Source organism: Watersipora subatra, chromosome 9 (assembly GCF_963576615.1).
Source record: "Watersipora subatra chromosome 9, tzWatSuba1.1, whole genome shotgun sequence".
In the NCBI taxonomy this organism is placed as follows: Eukaryota; Metazoa; Bryozoa; class Gymnolaemata; order Cheilostomatida; family Watersiporidae; genus Watersipora; species Watersipora subatra.
Genome location: NC_088716.1, coordinates 32,748,103 through 32,764,573, shown reverse-complemented (window position 1 = coordinate 32,764,573; position 16,471 = coordinate 32,748,103). Strand labels below are relative to the sequence as shown.

Sequence of the window (16,471 nt, the reverse complement as noted above, 5' to 3'; positions counted from 1 at the left end):
TTTCTATTGCTGTTCCTTTCTCTATTGCTGTTCCTTTCTGTATTACTGTTCCTTTCTGTATTACTGTTCCTTTCTCTATTGCTGTTCCTTTCTGTATTGCTGTTCCTTTCTCTATTGCTGTTCCTTTCTCTATTGCTGTTTCTTTCTCTATTGCTGTTCCTTTCTCTATTGCTGTTCCTTTCTGTATTGCTGTTCCTTTCTCTATTGCTGTTCTTTTCTCTATTGCTGTTTCTTTCTCTATTGCTGTTCCTTTCTCTATTGCTGTTCCTTTCTCTATTGCTGTTCCTTTCTCTATTGCTGTTCTTTTCTCTATTGCTGTTTCTTTCTCTATTGCTGTTCCTTTCTGTATTGCTGTTCCTTTTTCTATTGCTGTTCCTTTTTCTATTGCTGTTCCTTTTTCTATTGCTGTTCCTTTTTCTATTGCTGTTCCTTTTTCTATTGCTGTTTCTTTCTCTATTGCTGTTCCTTTCTCTATTGCTGTTCCTTTCTGTATTGCTGTTCCTTTCTCTATTGCTGTTCTTTTCTCTATTGCTGTTTCTTTCTCTATTGCTGTTCCTTTCTCTATTGCTGTTCCTTTCTGTATTGCTGTTCCTTTCTCTATTGCTGTTCTTTTCTCTATTGCTGTTTCTTTCTCTATTGCTGTTCCTTTCTCTATTGCTGTTCCTTTCTCTATTGCTGTTCCTTTCTCTATTGCTGTTCTTTTCTCTATTGCTGTTTCTTTCTCTATTGCTGTTCCTTTCTGTATTGCTGTTCCTTTTTCTATTGCTGTTCCTTTTTCTATTGCTGTTCCTTTCTGTATTGCTGTTCCTTTCTGTATTGCTGTTCCTTTCTGTATTGCTGTTTCTTTCTCTATTACTGTTCCTTTCTCTATTGCTGTTTCTTTCTCTATTGTTGTTCCTTTCTGTATTGCTGTTTCTTTCTCTATTGTTGTTCCTTTCTCTATTGCTGTTCCTTTCTCTATTGTTGTTCCTTTCTCTATTGCTGTTCTTTTCTCTATTGCTGTTCCTTTCTCTATTGCTGTTCCTTTTTCTATTGCTGTTCCTTTCTCTATTGCTGTTTCTTTCTCTATTGTTGTTCCTTTCTGTATTGCCGTTCCTTTCTCTATTGCTGTTCCTTTCTGTATTGCTGTTCCTTTCTGTATTGCTGTTCCTTTCTCTATTGCTGTTCCTTTCTGTATTGCTGTTCCTTTCTCTATTGCTGTTCCTTTCTGTATTGCTGTTCCTTTCTGTATTGCTGTTCCTTTCTGTATTGCTGTTCCTTTTTGTATTGCTGTTCCTTTCTGTATTGCTGTTCCTTTCTGTATTGCTGTTCCTTTCTGTATTGCTGTTCCTTTCTCTATTGCTGTTTCTTTCTCTATTGCTGTTCCTTTCTCTATTGCTGTTCCTTTCTCTATTGCTGTTCCTTTCTCTATTGCTGTTCCTTTCTCTATTGCTGTTCCTTTCTCTATTGCTGTTCCTTTCTGTATTGCTGTTCCTTTCTCTATTGCTGTTCTTTTCTCTATTGCTGTTTCTTTCTCTATTGCTGTTCCTTTCTGTATTGCTGTTCCTTTTTCTATTGCTGTTCCTTTTTCTATTGCTGTTCCTTTTTCTATTGCTGTTCCTTTCTTTATTGCTGTTCCTTTCTGTATTGCTGTTCCTTTCTCTATTGCTGTTCCTTTCTCTATTGCTGTTTCTTTCTCTATTGCTGTTCCTTTCTCTATTGCTGTTCCTTTCTCTATTGCTGTTCCTTTCTCTATTGCTGTTCCTTTCTCTATTGCTGTTCCTTTCTTTATTGCTGTTCCTTTCTGTATTGCTGTTCCTTTCTGTATTGCTGTTCTTTTCTCTATTGTTGTTCCTTTCTCTATTGCTGTTCCTTTCTGTCTTGCTGTTTCTTTCTCTATTGCTGTTCCTTTCGCTATTGCTGTTCCTTTCTCTATTGCTGTTCTTTTCTCTATTGTTGTTCCTTTCTCTATTGCTGTTCCTTTCTGTATTGCTGTTCCTTTTTCTATTGCTGTTTCTTTCTCTATTGCTGTTCCTTTCTCTGTTGCTGTTCCTTTCTCTATTGCTGTTCCTTTCTCTATTGCTGTTCCTTTCTTTATTGTTGTTCCTTTCTCTATTGCTGTTCCTTTTTCTATTGCTGTTTCTTTCTCTATTGCTGTTCCTTTCTCTATTGCTGTTCCTTTCTCTATTGCTGTTCCTTTATATATTGTTGTTCCTTTCTGTATTGCTGTTCCTTTTTCTATTGCTGTTCCTTTCTCTATTGCTGTTCCTTTCTCTAATGCTGTTTCTTTCTCTATTGTTGTTCTTTTCTGTATTGCTGTTCCTTTCTGTATTGCTGTTCTTTTCTCTATTGCTGTTTCTTTCTCTATTGCTGTTCCTTTCGCTATTGCTGTTCCTTTCTCTATTGCTGTTCTTTTCTCTATTGTTGTTCCTTTCTCTATTGCTGTTCCTTTCTGTATTGCTGTTCCTTTTTCTATTGCTGTTCCTTTTTCTATTGCTGTTCCTTTCTCTATTGTTGTTCCTTTCTCTATTGCTGTTCCTTTCTGTATTGCTGTTTCTTTCTCTATTGCTGTTCCTTTTTCTATTGCTGTTTCTTTCTCTATTGCTGTTCCTTTCTCTATTGCTGTTTCTTTCTCTATTGCTGTTCCTTTCTCTATTGCTGTTTCTTTCTCTATTGCTGTTCCTTTCTCTATTGCTGTTTCTTTCTCTATTGCTGTTCCTTTCTCTATTGCTGTTCCTTTCTCTATTGCTGTTCCTTTCTCTATTGCTGTTCCTTTCTGTATTGCTGTTCCTTTCTGTATTGCTGTTCCTTTTTCTATTGCTGTTTCTTTCTCTATTGTTGTTTCTTTCTCTATTGCTGTTCCTTTCTCTATTGCTGTTCCTTTTTCTATTGCTGTTTCTTTCTCTATTGCTGTTCTTTTCTCTATTGTTGTTCCTTTTTCTATTGTTGTTCCTTTCTGTATTGCTGTTCCTTTCTGTAGTGCTGTTCCTTTCTGTAGTGCTGTTCCTTTTTCTATTACTGTTCCTTTCTCTATTGTTGTTCCTTTCTCTATTGCTGTTTCTTTCTCTATTGCTGTTCCTTTCTCTATTGTTGTTCCTTTTTCTATTGTTGTTCCTTTCTGTATTGCTGTTCCTTTCTGTAGTGCTGTTCCTTTTTCTATTACTGTTCCTTTCTCTATTGCTGTTTCTTTCTCTATTGTTGTTCCTTTCTCTATTGCTGTTTCTTTCTCTATTGTTGTTCCTTTCTCTATTGCTGTTCCTTTTTCTATTGCTGTTCTTTCTGTATTGCTGTTTCTTTCTTTATTGCTGTTCCTTTCTCTATTGCTGTTCCTTTCTCTATTGCTGTTTCTTTCTCTATTGCTGTTCCTTTCTCTATTGTTGTTCCTTTTTCTATTGTTGTTCCTTTCTGTATTGCTGTTCCTTTCTGTAGTGCTGTTCCTTTTTCTATTACTGTTCCTTTCTCTATTGCTGTTCCTTTCTCTATTGTTGTTCCTTTCTCTATTGCTGTTCCTTTCTCTATTGCTGTTCCTTTCTCTATTGCTGTTCCTTTCTCTATTGTTGTTCCTTTCTCTATTGCTGTTTCTTTCTGTATTGCTGTTTCTTTCTCTATTGCTGTTCCTTTCTGTATTGCTGTTCCTTTCTCTATTGCTGTTTCTTTCTGTATTGCTGTTTCTTTCTCTATTGTTGTTCCTTTCTCTATTGCTGTTCCTTTCTCTATTGCTGTTCCTTTCTCTATTGCTTTTTCTATTGTTGTTCCTTTCTCTATTGCTGTTTCTTTCTGTATTGCTGTTTCTTTCTCTATTGCTGTTCCTTTCTGTATTGCTGTTCCTTTCTCTATTGCTGTTTCTTTCTGTATTGCTGTTTCTTTCTCTATTGTTGTTCCTTTCTCTATTGCTGTTCCTTTCTCTATTGCTGTTCCTTTCTCTATTGCTTTTTCTATTGTTGTTCCTTTCTCTATTGCTGTTCCTTTCTCTATTGTTGTTCCTTTCTCTATTGCTGTTCCTTTCTCTATTGCTGTTCCTTTTTCTATTGCTGTTTCTTTCTCTATTGCTGTTCCTTTCTGTATTGCTGTTCCTTTCTGTATTGCTGTTCCTTTCTCTATTGCTGTTTCTTTCTGTATTGCTGTTTCTTTCTCTATTGCTGTTTCTTTCTGTATTGCTGTTTCTTTCTCTATTGTTGTTCCTTTCTCTATTGCTGTTCCTTTCTCTATTGCTGTTCCTTTCTCTATTGCTGTTCCTTTTTCTATTGTTGTTCCTTTCTGTATTGCTGTTCCTTTCTCTATTGCTGTTCCTTTCTCTATTGCCGTTCCTTTCTCTATTGCTGTTCCTTTCTCTATTGCCATTTCTTTCTCTATTGCTGTTCCTTTCTCTATTGTTGTTCCTTTCTCTATTGCTGTTCCTTTCTCTATTGCTGTTCCTTTCTCTATTGCTGCTTCTTTCTCTATTGCTGTTCCTTTCTCTATTGCTGTTCCTTTCTCTATTGCTGTTCCTTTCTCTATTGCTGTTCCTTTCTCTATTGCTGTTTCTTTCTCTATTGCTGTTCCTTTCTCTATTGCTGTTCCTTTCTCTATTGCCATTCCTTTCTCTATTGCTGTTTCTTTCTCTATTGCTGTTCCTTTCTCTATTGCTGTTCCTTTCTCTATTGCTGTTTCTTTCTCTATTGCTGTTTCTTTCTCTATTGCTGTTCCTTTCTCTATTGCTGTTCCTTTCTCTATTGCTGTTTCTTTCTCTATTGCTGTTCCTTTCTCTATTGTTGTTCCTTTCTCTATCGATGTTTTTTCTGTATCGCTGTTTTTTTCTGTATCGCTGTTTCCTTCCTCTTTTCTGTTTTGCTGTTTCCTTTCTGTATTGCTGGTTTTTCTTCTGTTTTGTATTGCTGTTTCCGTTTCATCACATCCAAAAATTATACAGGCTGAAAGAAAAGCTCGAGAGGAAGCGTTGAGGATAACACAGATGCCACCTGTGCTGCCCGGTCGCGAGGAATGCAGCGAAATACTGAGCACAGACCCTGGCATCGAGGGATTTACAAGCAGCTCTTTTGTGTTCATTGATACCACACTTGGACTTCCTGAGCGGGTACTTGGTTAAGGCGGTGCAGACTATATTTTCTTCATTGATACATGTAGATCCTACTATACTCGATATAGCAAGTAGATGGTCGATGCATTGTAAAGCCTTCCTCTTAGCACTAAGGTTGAATTCTTTTCAAATCCCCAAAGCTTTTCATATTTTTTCAATGGCTTCTTGAATTTTATTACAATTTACCTGAGGCTCAAAGCTGTTCACAATCTAGGGAAGTTGTATATATATATAATATAATATTATTTTATAATATGTTATATTCCTTTTCAACTGTTTTAATATTTTGTCAGCTTTCTTGCTTAAATTTACTCCATCCTAGTGCATGATCTATTATTGTTTTGTGATAAGGAAAGAAACATTATGGTGAGGTCTCCAGATGGAACATTAATGTCTGCATCGTGGGTGACGCGTGATAGAATATCCCAGATATTTTACCCGAGGAGTGGGCGAAGAAATAAACCTGCATCCCATCTTTTTGGAGAGAACTTCACAGTAAATTTTTAATATTGATAGAGTACTACTTGAATGTATGTAACGTCTCATCTACTCTATGTAATGTCTCATCTACTCTATGTAATGTTTCATCTACTCTATATAATGTCTCATCTACTCTATGTAATGTCTCATCTACTCTATTTAATGTCTCATCTACTCTATGTAATGTCTCATCTACTCTATGTAATGTCTCATGTACTCTATGTAATGTCTCATCTACTCTATGTAATGCTTCATGGACTCTGTGTAATTCTCTACTCTGTGTACATGTAGCTTGTCTTACCATATGTGTATCATATGGTAAGACTAGGTCATTATAAGGTGTTTTATATTGCTTTTGTAGAGACTTGTCAATAATCAAAAGTACAAATACTTGTTGGACAGTGCATGCTGCCAGTTTGAACCTGATGACCCAAGATTCATACAAGTTAGTGTCTAAGTATTACAGGTATTACTAGTCCTAGTATTTCAGGTATTACTAGTCCTAGTATTTCAGGTATTACTAGTCCTAGTATTTCAGGTATTACTAGTCCTAGTATTTCAGGTATTACTAGTCCTTGTATTTCAGGTATTACTAGTCCTAGTATTTCAGGTATTACTAGTCCTAGTATTTCAGGTATTACTAGTCCTAGTATTTCAGGTATTACTAGTCCTAGTATTTCAGGTATTACTAGTCCTAGTATTTCAGGTATTACTAGTCCTAGTATTTCAGGTATTACTAGTCCTAGTATTTCAGGTATTACTAGTCCTAGTATTTCAGGTATTCCTAGTCCTAGTATTTCAGGTATTACTAGTCCTAGTATTTCAGGTATTACTAGTCCTTGTATTTCAGGTATTACTAGTCCTAGTATTTCAGGTATTACTAGTCCTAGTATTTCAGGTATTACTAGTCCTAGTATTTCAGGTATTACTAGTCCGCTGAACTTGAACCTTAATATTTCATTAGAAACATCGCTATATCTATTCTCATACAGTCTGACCTTTACACACACCGTCAAGTCACTCTCATACTCCCTCCATATGTAGATGTATTCATATATCCTTCTGTCAACGTGATTACATTACAAGCATTCCCCATTTTTCAACATAAAGTGAAATGCTGTAAAGCTTAATTCAGGAAACTAAACAAACTGGCAATTTAATGGAGTGAAAAATATTGTTTTCACTCTAACAGCGCTCGCATTGTTTAGAACTGTCATACATACAACAAAGCAATGACCATAAACAATGTGATACAAAAATCAGTGATATTTATTTTTAATCTCAAAGCTGAGCAAACGGATCCACTTTGAAATTTAATGTTTTTGTGTAGCGTTCTCTTAGAGTACTGGTATTACTGACACGATTCTGTTTTTGTTGTTTTCGCTTATGGCCTGTTGCTTACGCAACTGTCAAGTAGTGGTCAAATCGTTTCAATTTCTTGATTTACACGCAGCACATGCTATTAGCATCAGCACATTTATATCGGAAGAGTTATATAAACTTACACATAAGCATTTCACAAGCACAGCAAGCACACACACTTTCACTTATGTACCAGGCAATCATGCATGAAAATAGCTAATAACATGCACTTTATTCAAACTGCCTAAAATGCTGTGCAGGCTCAAAATGGCTGCACTTGTGTCATTCAGAATAAGCAGCTTTGTTGAACATCTCTCATTTTGAAGGCTTGTTATAAAATTACACCAATTTGCTTGTCTGTCTTTTCTTCTGCAATGCGCTCTCCATAGTTTAACTTACTACACAAAGTAAAAATAAAAGAACTTTTTCATAAAAGCGTTCTATTCTCAAAAGTTACATTTCAAAGTCATCACTGCACGATCTGCTTCGGTGAATGAGAGTTTTATTTAGAGTCTTTACTATAATAAGAGGGTGTCCTTCTGTCGAAGGCCGCATTCGGAGGTTGGGAAAAAAGATTGTGTCATGCAGGAATTAAACCCGCAACATCTGGCTTGGCCCACACACTACCACCTGTTCTATTTAGTCACATCCGGGATATGCGAATAATTGCGCTCACGCTTATTCTCTGTGCTTTATTGGCACAACTGGTGATCTCTCACCGAACACTCGACTGCCTAGGTACTGGTCTTTAAATATTTTAGTTCAAAACTGAGTCCTTTTAATATAATTATAACGCATTTGCTGTTTCCGGACTTTTCTATATGTTATGATTCTTACAGCCCAGTTTTGGAACATGAAAGTGTTGTTAAGAATTAGTATTTAGTTAAAATTACACATATTATTGCAACTAATTTGTAATGTTAACTGCTAGTAACAATGCAATCATTTTGTGAGCAGTCAGTTAATCTTCAACTGTATTATTTTGGGAGATTTAGAACATCATTTGTTTAAAATTACACAACATATTCAGACAAATATTTGCTCTTATGACAGGCTGTATGACATAAATTTGGAATGTAAAGGTGATGTAAGCCGAGGTTTGACTGTGCTTGCATTGCGTATGATGACTGCTAGCAACGGTGACTACTAGGATTCTGCTATTTGTGTAGGTACTGAACTAAAATACCGGCTATTGATGATCCGTCCACCTTTGTTAACATGGACCTTCCACTAGAGTTCCGATACAAACTAGCATATTTTATTTTAGCTAGTACCCTACTGTGAGATATCATGAGATGTGCCAGTAAAGCAAAGATAATATATATGTGCACAACTATTCAGAAACCATAAATAAGGTCAATTGGGGCGGGTATTAGAATGTTGGTTTTCCGAGGTAAAGGTTGTCAGTTCGAATCCTGTAAGATGCAATCATTTTTCTTGACCTCTAAACTTGGCTTTAACCATGGCTTCCGATCGACGGAAAGATCGGCGGACATGGCTCTTATTATAGTAAAAATTGACTTGCTGGACATTCTGTGTATTAGGTCACTCAAAAGGTCTATGAGCAGTGTGATGTCAATGGTGACTATGAAATGCTGCAATCTTCCCGCCACTTTGGGCCGATGGTCTTCAGCTACATCTTATCTAAAAATATTCTCGGCATCATAAAGCATTACCTGAGGAAACGACGGTAAGTTTCTCACCTTCAAGCTATCTCTCTCGCAATCAGGTCCTCTTCGGAGTTGATCGCTCTTGAATTTCTATCTGTAGTCTATATATGTATGCCAGTAGCTCTTTGTTTCTAAATGACCTTAGCTAAAAAGATGGATAAGTGTAGCAAGAGTTATAACCTGAGTGTTGCTAATCAGTTTATAAATAGTTAAAATGTGTAGACACATAGGTATTAACTAAAAGCTAAAAAGAAGTTGATATACGTTGATTCCTGTGTCTGTGTTCATTTGGTAGCCTACTAATATTAAGGCATATACTCTACAGGTGCTTGCAGTGGCCTCCACTCATTCGTAGCAAACAGCATCAATCAAACGTGCAATATTGGGAACTGGCTTATCTATGTATATATTTCTCAGTTTGTTTGTATGTGTGTCTGTGTGTATGTCCTTCGGTATGTCCGACTATAGCTGTTAAAATATTAGAATGAAGAATCCATATCGCAGAAGATTTGATTTCGGACCCCCCTGTTACTAGTATAGTAATAGTAATGGCATGCTTCTGTCATGTGGTGACAATGCTTAGTAGTGTTTTCATGTCCTAGTAGAAAAACACACCGCCAGGACTAGTTTTTTATACGCTACCTGGGTGGTCCTAACACTTATCATGGGCTTCTTCTGGAACTGTCAGGTTAACCCAGGCTAATAGGAAGTGGCAGGCAACTACATTACTTCTTATTGTTTATAAGCTGATTTTTAATACCCGTGCAATGCCGGGCATTCTGCCAGTTATATAATATATCATAGCCATATCATATATATATACTCTAAGTGCATCAACTACCTCATCGTTATACATTTGTAAGCCCATTGTAAGTAAATTACATGTACATCATCATGATGGGATTCTTATGCAGGTGGTTGGATTGTATAAGAATCGCTAGGATTTACTCCATTGTCTGGGATATTAAAGAGATTGCGCCTATAGCTGACATTGTTCCAGACAGTGAGCGGATTTTGTACATTAAGGTTGGTAGTTAACTGTATATTATCTACTAACTGTATTTTATTTACTAAAGTTGGTTGTTAACTGTAGATTATTCAGTAAAATTTAGAGTTAACTGTATATTATCGACTAAAGTTGGTAGGTAACTGTATATTATCTACTAAAGTTGGTTGTTAACTGCGTATTATCTCCTAAAGTTGGTTGTTAATTGTACATTATCTCCTAAAGTTGGTAGTTAACTGTACATTATCTCTTAAAGTTGGTAGTTAACTGTACATAATCTCCTAAAGTTGGTGGCTAACTGTATATTATCTACTAAAGTTGGTAGTTAGCTGTATATTATCTACTAAAGTTGATTGTTAACTGCGTATTATCTCCTAAAGTTGGTGGTTAACTGTACATTATCTACTAACTGTACATTATCTACTAACTGTACATTATCTACTAACTGTATACTATTTACTAAAGTTAATAGTTAACTGTATATAGTCTACTTAGGTTAGTAGCTGACATGATTGATTTGGTATTTATGTTTGACCTTAATCCTTCCTAGGAGTTTCTGGCATGCGAGAAGATGTTAAATGAAGACCTCAGCCATAAGCTGGATGTGCTTGTTAAAAAGACTCTGTCTCATGAAATAAAGAATTCTATGTCAGCACCATTACCTGAAGGTAACCCTACAGATAGCATTAAAAAATAATTGCAGATTTGTAATACAACAGTTTTGCAGCCGATATTTCCGTACTTTCTCAGAGTTATTCAGTACACTAGTTAAAAATCTGCAGCTAATCACCTAAATTATTTTGTATTTACACGTTTTTTCATTGACCAATTTCTATCTGCAGTGAGCTATTATATGGATATTCTATGCTCACTGATCAGGCGAGTCTGAAAATGACCTCTTGATTTGGATACCTCTAATTCATCTCTTTTCGCATGATCATTTTAAATTTATATACGGTAGTGTACAATGTAAATAATCCGTTCCGAGAACGGATTACTGGAAAACCCCCTAATTGAACGCCATGGCGCACTATTTGTCAACCCTTCTTCTATAATGGCGGTCAATTGGAGATGACATTCAAATAAGAGGCTGGCGTTGTATTTTTCAAATGGCTCATCAGAATTCTGGGAAGATAAATTTTGCCCTTTTACGGGTTAGCAAATGTTGCCTATATTTTGCCCACTATTTCCGTTAGACTGATATTAAACTTTTTGGATGCAATAAATCTGGTAATTTTTCTTTAACTTGTCAATAATTTCTAAAATATGCATTGGGAAGCCGAGAAATATCTCTACCAGTTGTTATCTATTGCTTGCAATTAATCTGCGATGATATTATAGCCTGTGTCTTGCTTTGCAATTTGTTAAAGCTTGCAATTTTTTATTTCATTCTAAATTTGAAGCCGTTTTTTATTTTATATCTACATTTAACAATGTTGAATAAAAGCCTATTGCACTCATTGATATGCTTGCTAGTTTGCAACCAGAACTAGCTTTTTATGTGCAATAGAAGAGGAGTTATGAGCGGCGATCCATTGTAAGCCGTGTTAAGATAACCTCAAGGATGCTATTAAATAATATGCTATAAATCTGCATATTTACAAGTTATATAATGATACTTGATCAAATGCTACAAATATATAATTCATGAACAAGTGACATAAATACTTAAATTACATGCAGTTCTAAACAAAAATTAATGTTTCTTAAAACCAAAATATTTGCATCGTTTGCTCAGATAGCTGCGTTCTGATTGTCACTTTCGACGGAACAAACTTCGTCTGGTGGTCGAGTACCTTCCACAATGTCTTCGAACTTCAACCCTTTTTCTACACTGCTGAGCTAGTCGATATTAGCGTCCAAACCATTTTTTGGCAGAGCAAAACTTTTACGCATTGCATTTAACACAAATTCAATGCGTAAAGGTTTTGCTCACTAAGCGTAACCTTTGGCTTGAAATTAGTCGTTCATCTACCATCGTAAATGTAAACCATTTTTATATACATGTACTTCGAAGTACCAAGACCGCATTAAACAAGGAACTATTGTTAGCCTGAGACAGCTAATAATTATTTTTGTGGTGTTGCTTTCAGTTTTTAAAAAAAATCAAAAAGCTCTAGAATTTGACAACGGGAGAATTAATTATTATTGATGTGAACGATTCATCATTATTACGTTTTTGTGGACACTCTTCTAGTGATCAATTGATATTATGGGTTCATGAAGACCAAAGACAGTCAAAGTGGCGGTCAAATGGAGTTGGCATTCAATTAGAGAGAGGCGCTTTATGTTTCAACTATTCTCTTAGGGTGGCGTTCCAATAAAGGTGGCGTTCAATTAGAGGTTTTATGGTATGATGCGCCGTGTTATAGCTTTATGTTATAGGGCCTTTACTTTATTCAAAGCCTAAAATACATTCTACATAAAATACATTGCCCAATCCATTGCAAGATTTTCCTTAACTCAACCCTTTGGCTCTTCAAAAAGGAAAAAAAAACAACGTAACCTTTTAATTTAATGACTCTACAGTAACTGTGGTATTATTGGTTTGTATCAACAACTTTTCTCTTATTTCTTATCACTTTCGCAGTTTAGGATCCAAAATTACGGTAATTGTACGATAAGTTAGGGGAGCCCACACCTTCAATGTCGATTTTAAAACAATTGTTTTCACTTTTTTCTCTAAGGCAAGGTATGCTGCCAAGAAAAAATATTGTATACTTATTAGATGAAGTGAAACAAAAATGTATCTTTACTACAACAACTGTGGCATTTATTTTTCAATCCGTCTGTCCGAGCCAGGCAGAGAAAGGTTAGGGTTAGAGGAAAGGATGAAAGATTGCTGTCAACGAGGCTCCAACTCGCTCCATTCAGCTTGGTAAACCGACACTCTTAGACTCGTTTTATGACTTATTCTATGTGCTTTATCTTGACACCTCATAATCTCTCACGACTCACTAAACTGGTTCATATAATGGAGAAATTCCTATATGTCATTTTCTCTCACAAGTGCGGCAAGAGCAAAAACAATATTTTTAAGGCTAACTATGGGACTCTCGTTACTCAAATCAAATTGAGAACTTGCACTGACTTGATGCTTTATGTTATATGGAATTGAGAACTTGCACTGACTTGATGCTTTATGTTATATGGAATTGAGAACTTGCACTGACTTGATGCTTTATGTTATATGGAATTGAGAACTTGCACTGACTTGATGCTTTATGTTATATGGAATTGAGAACTTGCACTGACTTGATGCTTTATGTTATATGGAATTGAGAACTTGCACTGACTTGATGCTTTATGTTATATGGAATTGAGAACTTGCACTGACTTGATGCTTTATGTTATATGGAATTGAGAACTTGCACTGACTTGATGCTTTATGTCATATGGAATTGAGAACTTGCACTGACTTGATGCTTTATGTCATATGGAATTGAGAACTTGCACTGACTTGATGCTTTATGTTATATGGAATTGAGAACTTGCACTGACTTGATGCTTTATGTTATATGGAATTTTTAGAGTAATACTTTAAGTAAAAATTTTACATCATTCTTCACGTTATATAGATTTTATGTAAAAGGCTTACATTATAGGAGCATCTACTGTATATATATTTTTATTATATTATAGCTATGTCTAGACACACTACAATCTCTTAGCAGTTTTTCCATATTTCTGATTAAAGAAGGTAAGTTAAAATGATGTTTTACTAATTAGCTAGTAAGCAACTAGCCAACAGCCAGAGAAGTTGAATAATGATGACATGCTTATCATTGCATAGCATACACTTTTTATTTAGATGGCACCAGCAGCAGTAGTAGTGGCTCAGATTCAGACAGTTCAAGCGATGAAGAGAGAGAAAACAAGGAGAAATCTTAGAATTGAAAGGATTTCATGACTAACATGGAAGAAAGAGCCTTTATGCTGTCACTGAGGAAACGTTTCATGCAGTCATGATTTGTACAGGAACCAAACATAAATTTTTAATCCTACCAATTGCAATATGCATCAAAAACTTTATAATCAGTTAATGTACAGCATAAAAAGATGACTGAAATACATCTGTAGAATTATATCAAGTGAGCTAAAGTTCGTGAAATAAGAAATTGTCCTCTCAGCTTGTACAGTGTCAAATGACTCCCTTGATGCTATCAATTGATTTCAAACAAAGCCGGTGTTTCCGAGTAGAGTTGTATAGAGCTGAGCAGGCGCAACTTATTTCTATGAAGTTCCTCGATCTGCTTCTTTATATCCCCAATACATCTCTCATCGTGCCCTTCTTTCACCACAGTAACTGTTGTAGGTGCCTTCAAGTCAAATACGCATGACGTTACCACTGCTATGTAGCATTGGCATCCTGTATTATTCACAATTAATGATTGCATAAAGGTGAAAACACACTAGGCGATATTTAAGGGGATCTCGCGCTGTGTGTCGCTAAAACTCACTCAGCAAGACATTCTCTATCACAACTTTATTGCTAGTGAGATGCATTTCGATTGGTTGGTTTTTCCTAGAATGCAAATTTATAACGGGTAATTATTTCTTATCGATGTTCACCAGCGTACAGCAGCGACATTTTGCTACAATTGAAACATTATCAGAACGAACACAGAATTGTTCATAAATTTAATAAAAGCACTCCCAGTCTTGTACGACATAATTCAAAAAACTAGTTGAAAACCAACATTTGGAGTCAATCGTTGCGCAGGTTGACCATCTTGAGAATGGTAAATATTTAATATATTAAATATAAAAAACTACTATAAAATAAACTATATGTACAAATCCTAAAATACTACTGTTAAAAATACAAGAATCGTTTTTTCTTATGTCTTCTTTTAGTGTACAATCCGTGAAAGTTATACAGGCGTTATAACAAAAGCGGAAGTTGTTTACGTCGTTGCGTAGACGGTGCCATATTGACTCACCTAAATTTATTAACAACTCCGAAAAAACTAATGATATGGAATTTCATTGGCAGTTTGTTAGCGTTCCCACGTTATCGTTTGCTAGTGAATCGCTCAAGTGTGTTTAGGCACACGCCAGCGATATCTCAGCACTTCTCATGACGCACGCGATAAAATCGCCTAGTGTGTTTGAACCTTTACACTCAAGTGCATAGCAAGATGCCTTTGCTTACACTAAAAATAGGATAGAATGAGAGTTGTTACTTGCTACCACGCCACAAAACAGTGACCTACAATCACCTCGATACACAAATTTTTAAAAATTCTATGGGAACTTTGAGCAAATATTTGTCCCTAAACGCTTAGTAATTTCTAGCATATGATGCCTATCAGTGTAGGACTGCAGTCAGTACAATCTATATGCAGCCTACCTTGACAGTACTGCGCGACTCGAATAATGTTAGACAGCGCTTCATACCTTTTTGAGTTTTAAAATATACCAAGAAAACTAGTAGGAGAGGGAGTGGCACGAAGGCATGCGCTAGCATTTGATTGAGACCACTTTTGTCCACGCTTGAATGTATATTTAAACACTGTAACAGGTGTTTAGACTATATATTGGAATGTTATGAGTTGCGGTTGAACTGCATATTGGAACTTCATTCTAATAGTGACAAGCATTTTGTGAATCGTGATTACGACTTCCTCAATACCTCAAAGGTACCTTTTATTTTTTCCCTTTATTGTTAGCCTCCTCTAAAGACTGAAATACAGTCTTTAGATATGAACTAGATGAATGCCTGGCATTGCTCGGGTAATAAAAAGGTTTTTGCACAGAACATTTATTTTTATTTAATAAATACAACAGTTATCGTTCTAACTTTCAAACTTCATATCATCAGAAAAGTGTTTTGTGCAGTTCAAATGAATTTAGAAAAAAATAAAACAATTGTGTTTGTATTCCTGTTATGTATTCATTGTTATTATTAATTTAACATATTCATGATTTTTATTTTGTTTTCTCAGTGCGTATTAATTATATCAGTATCAAACCGCATTTCATCGTAATCATTGTAGTTGAACAGCTTTATCTAGCCATTACTTGCTTATTATTTCAGTTTTAAACACAATTATTTTATTTGTTCTCTAAATTAATTTGAACTGCACAAAACACTTTTCTGGTATGAAGTTTGAAAGTTAGAACGATAACTGTTGTATATATTAAATAAAAATAAATGTTCTGCCCAAAGACTTTTTTATTACCCAGGCAACGCTGGGCATTCAACTAGTAAAACTATAAAAAAGGTTACTGTTAAATCAAAAGCTATCCATCAAAATTTTGAATACCACTGTACTGATACAAACTTGAAAATAGGACTAAAATAAAAAACCAAACTAAAATACATAACTGAATTAGTGAAGCACATGAGGTGAAGCGCACTTGTCTGACCGAATAGAGTGAGAATATAGAGACGATTCCCATTTGAGATAACACAACATACAACAGTCCATGTGAAAAGTTTTCAGTTTTACAGTTTTTAACGATTGACCTCAGAAATAGTTGGAAGTAGAACCTGATATTGAAGGCGTGTAAATTGAAACAGCACATTTGAGAAAAAATATGGGAAAAAAGTAGGTACTGAATATAAGGCTTGTAATTACAAAAGAAAAACAAACGGAAAAGGCAACATTAAGTAATAATCAAAAGTACATACTTAGCTTGCAATCTTAACATGCAATCGCGGCTAGAAGTAAAAGAAGTAATACAACTCTGATATGCTGAATCAATGCGGGGAAAACAATGCCGAACCAATAGACTTTGGATAAGAATATATACAGATGCTCTCCAACTTATGAATGAGATACATTTCATACGGTCGTTCATTAGGCGAATTTGTTTGTAAGTTCTCTTAGAGTATAACTTGTGCAGTGCGCATAGGTTAAAAGTTTATCATTATTTTGGCCAAAAGTTTTT

General features: G+C 35.4%; 2 protein-coding genes across 3 annotated transcripts in view; one reads left to right on the top strand and one right to left on the bottom strand.

The window, feature by feature from the left end:
- Positions 1-13,680, top strand: part of LOC137404244 (small ribosomal subunit protein mS22-like) — a 29,869-nt gene extending 16,189 nt beyond the window's left edge. For both annotated transcript variants that reach the window (XM_068090412.1, XM_068090413.1), the window contains exons 4-10: positions 4,889-5,053; positions 5,408-5,551; positions 5,898-5,981; positions 8,443-8,588; positions 9,483-9,594; positions 10,125-10,242; positions 13,386-13,680. In XM_068090412.1, coding sequence (XP_067946513.1) covers positions 4,889-5,053; positions 5,408-5,551; positions 5,898-5,981; positions 8,443-8,588; positions 9,483-9,594; positions 10,125-10,242; positions 13,386-13,465 — 849 coding nt within the window. In that variant the 3' untranslated portion in view covers positions 13,466-13,680. The remainder of the gene's footprint in view (positions 1-4,888; positions 5,054-5,407; positions 5,552-5,897; positions 5,982-8,442; positions 8,589-9,482; positions 9,595-10,124; positions 10,243-13,385) is intronic.
- A 41-nt stretch (positions 13,681-13,721) lies between these two features.
- The window catches only part of LOC137404245 (calponin homology domain-containing protein DDB_G0272472-like), a 42,343-nt gene continuing 39,593 nt past the window's right edge, over positions 13,722-16,471 (bottom strand). Inside the window, exon 8 of the mRNA XM_068090414.1 lies at positions 13,722-13,893. Within this exon, the coding sequence (XP_067946515.1) occupies positions 13,738-13,893 (156 nt within the window). The 3' untranslated portion in view covers positions 13,722-13,737. The remainder of the gene's footprint in view (positions 13,894-16,471) is intronic.